Raw genomic sequence first — 10,063 nt, 5'->3', positions numbered from 1 at the left:
GATTTTTACAATGTCACTGTTTTCAGTTTCAACTTTCTGTCACTGTTTTGGCATAGGGAGGAGGGGCCTGAGGGGGGTGAGGGGGCGTGGCTTACGGGTAACTTACAGAGGCCACTGGCGAGAGACCACACCTCCAAACGAATCCTCCCAGAGTTGTTAAAACTGCATATCTGCAATGTCTTCCACATTTTCAACCGGAACCTACAAATCTCAAGTAGGTCTGCTCCTATCGGCCATTTTTTCACATAATAGGTTTCTAGGCAAATCACACACTCACTAAAAGGCTGGACGCATTCATATCATAGGATTATGAGATTATTACTTTTTGATGTTTGTGTTTTATACTTCAGTTCAACAGTTTTCAATGCCAATATTTGTTGTTTCAATGCCAAATTCTATTTTCAATACCACAGGTCACTCTCACTGCTCTAGCTCCATACAGTAGTCCATTTTTTTCATCCATACATTGTTGTTAATGCAGAGATGGTGTAGTGAGGAAGATTCAGGACGCAGTCCTGGGATCAAGTCAATAACCTGTTTTTTCATGTCACCCTCTGATCAATAAAAGAAATGTCCTCTCTCCTTCCCGGTATGACCACACAGCGGTTTACCGGCCAGTGTATGACTCATGAGGTCAATATTTCCTCCTTGGCAATACTGAGGGTTGTACTGCTGAACTCAGATCAGCTTACAGTGAGAGCAATATATGATTGTCGAGTTACAGAGAAAATATGACTCATGTAACCGAGGATTTGTCAGGTTTTTTTAAATTAGCTCCAGGCTCTAGGTTTTCACTGTGTTGACATGTAATAGTAATGACATACTGTAATGAGGGATACTTTACCAATGACGGGAACATATTTCAGAAGCAGATAATTAAACACCTCTTCTATGCTTGACACTTCATCTGTTATAATCTGATTTAGTGCGATTTAATTAACCCTATGCACATGTTACACCAAGGAGGTTAAAAAAGCTGATGGTAACCCAACTGTGTTTAAGAGCTATACATTAATGAAAACATATTCAAACTGTATTTAAAAGGAATTATGCTTATTTTACAAGTATGTTGCAAATAAGGGCTCTGTTTGTTTGCATGGTTTCTACTTTTTTGGGAGCCTTTTAGTGACTGTGGGTTCTACTAATGGGAACAGGAGCAGTCATAGTTGGCACTTTTTGTTCTAATAGAGCAGCTGGTTTCAGACCAGTAATCCTTGCGGGGAGGCCCCAGCAGAGGGCCAGCTGTGCTTTTGTCTGATGGTTCATTTAGTAGTGGGAGTCCAAAAGCCTTGACGACAACTTGACGTCATAGACCTGTTTTAGTACAAGAGTCGGAAACACTTGTCAGACGCGACTATGTATGCTGTGAGTAGGATTTAAAAACAGCATGAACATGTGTGCCTCAGTTAGGGTTCAGTTAAGGGAAATTAATTGCAAGATACTTCATTGGTGCAAATCATTCTATTAAAAGATGTGCAGTGCATAGAGATGTAATCACTATATATGAAATCAGTGTAGCCCACAGAGGAGGTAACTAAGATGAACCTGCTCCAGAGGAAGGCTCTTGGATATAGATTTAATTCTGGGAAACCAGCTGGCCTCAACAAGGAGATAGATTTCACTTCTTTTCAAGGTCCAAAAAAAAAAAAAAAAGAGAAATTGTTGCAATTTAATATTTAATATTATGTTAAGTCTTTGTTTTTGTTGTGTTTAGTATTTTAGACGGTTATGGTATGCATTTATTAAAAGTCATTTATACATGATTTTTTCACATTTTATTATGTATATTACAATTTGTTCATATTTTATATTTTTACCTGTATGTAACTCAAAATACCTTATATACCGTAAACATGAGACTCTGTCTTATATAAATGTCAATAAAAGACTTCGGATACTCTAAAACACACTAGGAAGAAACAATATCATATGTAAGTGTATCCCACTTCTGCCTCGATAAAAAAAGCACACATTGATTGAATAATCAATGAAGTGACTGATTTGCATAGTGTAAAGATTGCTGAGTTTGCAAGTGGATCTGCATTTATCAGATTGAAAACGACATTGTGACTTTGAGTCTGTAAGAGCAAAGACGCGCATCCATTTACCTCAGTAGCTAGGACTTGCTGATTGTCTGTAACTGTATGAGTTTAGAAAGATTATAATTTGTTCTTATTCAATCCAGTACCACATTCTAACAGGGTTTATAAAAACTGTAACTAACAGCTTTATTTTTTACTAATGCTACTACCTTATGAGCCATTAATAAGAACTATATTCCCTACTAATCTTCATAATTGCAGACATGGAGGTATCACTTATCCCTGGTCAAATCTTAGTAAGATTTAATCATTAATAAGTTACTAATGGCTTATTAGCATTAGTACCTTTTATTAGTGCCTCATTTTCCAATAAATGGTCTTTAATAAACAGTGGCCATACATTTTACACTATCTAATATGCCATCAGAAAACATTGCTGTCACAAATGTTACGAAAACAATACATATAATAATGGAAAGCTACCAAGTCTGCAGTTGTAGGCCTACATGTTAATACTTTATTGTTGAGGTTTTTCCACATTGGGAACGCAAATATCGTTATTAGAAGAGATCTATGCCTATAATTAAGCATTGGGTTTCTACCATTGATAAATCCAATAGTTCCAGCTTATAAACCTTTCATAAAATGGAGCCGTTTAGTAGACCTAATTGGTAGCCTAACATCAATTATTAATATAATCCCTATAGGATGTTTGAAATGTATTGCCTTGCGTGTGTACATATTTGTCACATCTTTCTTTGTCTCTCTCAATGTGCGCGAGCGAGTGTAATTCTGCGCGCGCACGTTCGGGATCGCTGCTGCCGGTGTGTGTCGGCGTTTAAAAGCGCGACGGCTCGTCAGAACGAGTCGGAATCAGACTGTGGAGAGGCAGAGAGGGACTGCGAGAGTTGGACTGCTACCGGCGAGTGTGTGGAGTAAAGAAACCTGACGAGGATGAAACAGTAACACCGACCCTGCATCTCACACCTGAAGTTTGATTCAACAACCAGCAGCGGCCGTGCTCCATGAGCGGAAAAACGAAGAGCAAAGAGTATAAAGACAATGCCGCCAAAGGTGAGTAACACGAGTCAGATACGAAGAGGGATATGTGGGTATTTACACGCGGTTTGTTTCTTTTATTGTGTGTATAAAGTGGAAATATCTGGTATTGTGATGATGCTGAGACAGCTCGTTACTTATTCCCTCCAAAATCCAGAAAACCGAAAACAAAAAATAACTAGCCTACTTTAAAATATCGTTGTACGTGGTTTTAAAATAGGCTATGAAACCCCCTTAAGAAAATGTAATTTTATATATAAAAAGGTGTTGATGTAGACACATTGTAATCATGTCTTCTATGTCGCCTGGGGGTCAGCTTACCGCTTTAACAGAGGAGACAGGATGTTTCTTAGACATTGTGGTCAAGGTGAAACACCCAGTATCTATTATATTATAAAAGCACTTAGACTACATCCCCCACAGAAGGGTTTCTGGGTCTCAGTGATTTCAGCAACGCGCGCACACAAATTACAGCAATATATATATATAAAAAAAAACGATACACCGCAAAGGAAGCTGGGAAACTATAATTTCCATGGAAACAAAAAAGGGAGTTGCCCGCATAATCTATGCATGAGACCTGTGTTCATTCATTCATTCATTCATTAAAATAAAAAAAATAAAAATAAAAGCAGACAGATGCAGCGTGCTGGGATTTTTGTCATGCTATTGTCTTCTACAGAATGCATAAAACAGTAACCTAATCAAGTATTTGGTTAACTTTCTTTCTTATTCTTTAAACAATATTTATGTTTACATGTTTGTCAATGTCCCCGTAGAAAGTAGCCTAATACAGGGATTAATCTTGTTATCCAGAGTCCACAAGAGTGAAAATAAAGCTAAATACTGGCATTAGAAACGGCTTGCTAAAAGTTTTGCCTTTAAGTACATTTAAACAAAAAATTATATATTGACAAGATCTTTGACACAATTTGTGGACATATCATACAACAAAGAAGAGAACAGTGGAGCTAGGTTTGTAGTTTTGTGGAAATGCTGGATTAAAATGTTGGTTTTGCTCTGGGCAAAATATACTCTTCCCAGGAAGACAGTTAACTACAACAACGTGTTTACTGTCTTTCTGGGAAGAGTATATTTTTGGATATGTTTATGGATGAAGGGATGAATTTATGGATGTATGGATGGATGTCCTGTAGAGGATCGGGATCTACTGCCAGATGGTAGCAGTGGGAAGACTGGGTTGAGGGGGTGCCGGGGGTCATGTGCTATGGTGTGTGCTCTGCATGTAATGACTCTGCTGTTGAGGTGTGAAAGGTTGGAGATGGGGAGGCCAATCATTTTGGAGGCAAAAACCATAGATATAAAACTGTGAAGGTAGATTGTGCAAGCAGTTTATAATGACCTATCCTTATGGGTCCCTAACCCTAACCTTAAACCAATCCCTGATGTTTACCTAATCCTAAGTATTTTCTTGCTGAAACTAGCTATTTTTTACAGTGTTAATCACGTGATTAACACTTCCACTGTCGTCACGTGTTACGGTCGCTTGTTAAAAACAACCGTGTGGCCATATCACGGTGTTAAGAAGAACAATCATTTATGTTGTTTTGGGAATAATTGGCAATCAACGCATTATTTCCCTTATGGATGAGGATGTGTTTTAATTTTCACAGAAAAATAAACTAACAAATTAAGAACCAAAAAACGAATCAGGAATATTAAAACGAGTACCTAATAATGCTTCAACAAGTTACTATTTTCTCCTTCACAGATCTGACAAAAGGTTGGATTAAGGTTGGATTATGTTCTTGGTGTGGACGGCAATTTCAGCGGCTATGGAACTGTGCCAGTAGGGGTTACAATAGCAATGGCATGATGAATTGAAACGGACTACTGTTGGCAGAATAGTAAAACCTGATTTATGGTAACCTTTACTCACAAAGCACCTTCAACCGTTACTAAGCAGACAAATTAATAAACAAAAAAGCAATAAAAGCAAGCCAGTAAACAAGAAGGGGTCATTTATAAGATAATCCATCCACTGAGAGACCACAACAATAATAACCCCTGTAAATTAAAATGGATTCCAATGCAACAGTCCTGCAATAAATTCTGCCTTTGTGACACCAAATAAAAAAAAACTTTCAGTATAATGCTGCCCTGTACAACTTTAACACATACCATAGTAGTTCCAATAAAACGGAACATTGTAGCGTATTTGTTGAAGCGCCATGCAGTACACATGTCCATATTTTGCTCTTGCTCAGTGTGTAGTAAGAGTGAACTAAAGGAGCATCCCTCCAAAATGGCTGGACTATATGACTTTGAATTAGATTTAAATGATGAAAGTAACAATAAGCCACATGTGTATAATTATACTAACAGTCTGAGTTAAAAAAAAAAAAAAAAAACGGTACTCACGCCACATTCATCACAGGGAATCGTTTAAAAATGCTCAACGTGCTGTAACACAGAGTCAAACAACATCAGCAGTGTTTTGCTCTTTCTATTGCAGAAAAATACGTCACGTCTGATGTACCTTTTGACTAAAATATCTTGAGCAATGACTCAGTCCCCCTCGGGTGGACAGACAGGCAGCATTATATGCCACCTTGTTCTGTTCTTTATAATAGGGGCATTAAGGATTAAGTTTGGATAGAACAAAAAGTAATTAACATCTTGTTCTTAAAAGAGATTTGGCTTATAAATGTGAGTTAAAACTATGTGTGTACGTGTGTTTGTGTGTGTGTGTGTGTGTGTGAGTGTTAGTGTGAACTCATAAATAGGCAGCTGGAGAGGATTCACCATAGAGAGACTATTGTTAATTAACCCTTATTGTGACCCAGCAATGAGGCAGGAAGCAGAGGTCAACATCGCACAGCAATTAAGACCCATCCATAAATTACTGAACCACATTTTCTTTTACTGATGTCACCAACAACTTTCTGGAAAATCTGCATGAATAAAAACAAAACTTCCTGCTCACAATTAATTCACATTATTTACCTTTTCAGTGTCTTATGTCATGAAAAAAGTGGAACATTTGTGTCATACCTCGCTGTAATTTCATAAGATATCATACAAATTGTTGTGCATAGGTTTTCATACAAACCCATTGATGAGAATGGGTTGCTCCTGGTGACAAACTAGTCCAATTTGTGTCAATCAATCAAACTTTTATTAGAAAAATATTGTTTTGCCATAGGCTACAGTGGATAAGGTCACAGCACCATCTAGTGGCTGATAAAATGAATCACTGGTAGTGAATGATAGCTGATGCTCTCCAAAATCGAGGGGAGCTTAATAGAGTTTTTGTTTTGTTTTGAATGGACAAGAGTGATTGGACACTGGCAACCTGCCCAGGTTGATGAATTAGGAACATTTGCCAAAAACGTAGTCCTATCTACTGGCATCTTTGTGGCTTGCTATTTCAGGCCAAGGCTACTAGGGTAGTTTGGGAGGCGTGATACATTGGTTTAATGCTAGAATGGTATTCCAGTTCAGGTGAAACAAATAAAAGGAAATAAATAATGAAAATACATCTGACACACAGTGATCCATTCATCTGCTTGATCCAATAGTTATTTCCTCATCACAGGAAGCCATGGCATGATTATACATGTATGCAGAGCCAAAACAGATTTCTGAGATTTTGAAAAACAGAATGAGAAGCACATTTATATCAAATGTGTTTTTCTTGGATAACTTTGATATTGCTTTTTCTATTAGCTTTACTTTCCAAGTTGCTGAGTGTGCATGTTCTCCAGCAACATCCTGCCTCACTGCCTTCAATGGCTTTTACAGGCTCCTGCAGTATATGCAGTAACAGACACTCTGCAATCTGTAATAGTTTGTGTGCGATCTCAGTAATATGGATGCTGCTGTGTTTTAACAAGCTGCTTTCCAGGAAGCACTGGAACAGCTCAACAATGTAAAGGTCTGATAATATAGAGGGACTGTATGTGTGGTCATGTAGACTGTGTGTAATTCTGGACTGGCAGCATTGCTCTTAGTGTGGTTACTATAAATATATACAGTATATGCTAATGTGCATGTGCATTGAGGATAGCCCACAGACCCACTGAGAGATAGTACAAAGCAATTAGGTGTGTGTTTTGTTGTGTGCATGCTGTGTTAGTTTGTCTCCATTTAAAATAAAAAAAAAATACACGGAATAAAGGACATTTTGCTGGTTTTTACTTTTTTCCAAGGTGATAAGGTTATAACAAACATTCCAAAATCCACTCAATATATTTGGTATGGAGTGGATCCTAGAATTAAACATATTTTGTGAGAGAGAAATGGTTTAGGTTATAAATAGTTTGAGGGAAGGGACTACATGGTTTGTTATTTTGTTGCTGGGAATACTTATTTGGCCGAATTCAATCCAGCGCTGTGTCAAAGGGAAATACATGGCTGTTAGGTTTAGGTTTTTGGATAGAATGTATTGCTTTATGGAGTCTGGTTAAAGTTAGGAGTTACTGGATCACACACACACACACGCGCACGCGCACACGCGCACGCGCACGCACACACAGGCTCCCTCGCTCTCTTATTGTGCCAGATCAGCGGGGCCTTGCGATGAATCATTAATGACCGGTTCCAACGGCTTAATGGCCTCTAATGTTCTGTAATGATCTCCCGTCAACGCCATGTGCGCGGCCTTAATGGATCCAATGCCGTGGAGAATTCGTTGGGTTTGAACTTCAGTAGTTCCTGCTCTTTTCCTCGAGCAGCGCACAACAGGAAGAACGAGAAGCCATGAGCACAAGGCTCCGAAACTCCACGGGCGCAGGATGAGTTTCCCTATCCGCCGATCGACCTCAGGTAGGACTCGGTCTGAAATAACGAGATTTGACCCAGCCTATACGAACAGAACCTGCCACAAAATTCTTTAAAAAAAAGACCTGTACAAATATCAGCACAAATCGGCAGTTTGTGTATAATATGATTCGTGAGTAGACTGTTATAGGGGAGAAAGGAAGTATCTAAAGGGACTTTTCTAAAACACTGTCTTGGTGCTCATGTTGATGTTACAGATACATTATGTTTTCGATCTTAAACGGTTTTCAAAATGTTTCATTTTCGATTTCATAAAGTTGTTGTTGTTGAAAAATGTCGAGTAGTTTTGGTATAGAGAACGGTGTTTGTAACTCAAAACTTGAAGCGCTGTCCGTGGTGCTGAAAGACGCGCCCGGCGCGCCCTTCTGATCCAAACACTCACTGAACAAAACCGCTTTATTAGATACGTGCACTAATTTACACATTCATAATGCACGGTATTTTATTTATTTCACAACTCCAACTTTCAAACCATTTTAGAACTTCATAGAAGTCTCAGTTGGGGAGTGCAAAACAAATGCGGCCTGCATGGTGGTTTCTTACTTCCTCTACCTCAACAAGAAGAACCAAATATTACCTTTACTGAAATATTTACTTCCAAAACACATATACACAAATTCGTTGTAAACATGTTTCACAGGTCTCAGTGGTGTGCTGCAAAGTGTTTAACTCTATTATGAATACTGTATACTATTATACTATTATGCTGCTGGGTTGTTTATCATACTCTAACTGGCATTCATGGTTAGACTGAGATTCACACACATAAGGGCTCTCCCTGGATATTTGCTGCTGTATTTCTGTTTGTATTGTAACTGGTGTGCCGTCTTGGCCGGGTCTCCCTCGAAAAAGAGCTTTCAATCTCAAGGGACTTCCTGGTTAAATAAAGGTTAAATAAAATAAAATATACTGTAGTTTTGTCCGCCAGGATTAACTCCCTCTTCCCAACTTTTTTGTCAATTCTACTGCCAGTAGGGGGCGCTCACATCTCCATCCAAACAGGCTTTTACCCATATGAAAGAAACAAGATTTAACATCTCAAATGTATCTTTTAAACCCCGTTTTTTATTTGTGTATGAAACAATCTATATAGACTTTATTCTGAAATTACTCTATGCTATAAATTTATTTCACTGGGATTTTTTTTATCCTGAAAACAAAACCGTTACTAATTCTCCCCTCTGTGTCAATAAGCTGTTTATTTGTTTCCATTGATGGGGGATCTCTATTGATTGATGTGTTTCATTTAACATTCCAATTTGTCATTGTGATGATTTAAAGCTAAATGGGGAGAATGTGTTGTGTTAATGTTCCTCAGAGGCACTTTGAATCTGGTTTGTTTGTTCTGCAGATTGTATTGTTACATTTTGTTACTATAGTTTGTGTGGCCTTTACTTTTAGGGGCACGTGGTGTGGATTTAAAAGCAAGAAGCTCATAAATAAAATATGAAGGCCTAGCTTTCAGTCAATTCATTACAGTGGTTGTAAGCGTTTGCCTTCATATTTTGAGATGAGCTCACAGCTTGGTTATGAAATGTTTTTTGTGGCTGAAGTGTCGTCTCTATGATGGAATGCACAGCATGTGGGTTGAGCTGTATGCTAACACCTACACAATGTTTATCTATTCATTTACAAGTGTCTTACCTAACCTGACGGCCATGTAACTGCAACTTCTTCAGTCAAGGACAAGCTAAAGGGTCAATTCAGTGACTGGCCAGGTCCTGACTAGTATCTGTCCACTGTCCACCACTTTATCCTCCACCCACTAGCTTATTTTCACAACAGGCTACTGCTTACCGAGTTTCCTCCTCTGCCAAGTTTCCTCCTCATCAGTCTTGTATTTCCCTGCTCACCACATCCTCTTGCTCTCCAGCCATGGATTTCACAACATTTTCCACTGGCAAACAGCATGCATCTGTGCCTGCTGCTCTGCCCCTGGTGCCACAGGTCGACCTCCGCTCTTTGTCAACTGCCTCGTCTTCCTCAAGAACGGTTGTGGTTTCAGTTGCCATGCGCCGTTGCAGCTGTGTCTGCCGCTGACAGATGTGCATCGGTTTTCCTGCTGGGCTCGCCTGTGGCCAGTCGACGTTCACAGATGTCGGCTGATTGCTGCTGCGTGTGTGCCTCTGCTCTAGTGCAAATGCAAAGGGAACATCTAG

At 38.9% G+C, this 10,063-nt stretch overlaps 1 protein-coding gene across 2 annotated transcripts in view; it reads left to right on the top strand.

The window, feature by feature from the left end:
• Positions 1-2,855: 2,855 nt before the first annotated feature.
• fgf13b (fibroblast growth factor 13b) overlaps positions 2,856-10,063 on the top strand; it is a 20,904-nt gene continuing 13,696 nt past the window's right edge. Inside the window, exon 1 of one of the 2 annotated variants that reach the window (XM_034890308.1) lies at positions 2,856-3,116. In XM_034890308.1, the coding sequence (XP_034746199.1) occupies positions 3,068-3,116 (49 nt within the window). In that variant the 5' untranslated portion in view covers positions 2,856-3,067. Of the gene's footprint in view, positions 3,117-7,677; positions 7,890-10,063 lie in introns of those variants that run through there. The other variant, XM_034890309.1, reaches the window with a different exon arrangement.

The sequence above is a fragment of the Etheostoma cragini genome, chromosome 13, assembly GCF_013103735.1.
Source record: "Etheostoma cragini isolate CJK2018 chromosome 13, CSU_Ecrag_1.0, whole genome shotgun sequence".
NCBI lineage: Eukaryota > Metazoa > Chordata > Actinopteri > Perciformes > Percidae > Etheostoma > Etheostoma cragini.
Note: the sequence above shows the minus strand (reverse complement) of the source record. Positions and strands in the feature narration are given on the sequence as shown.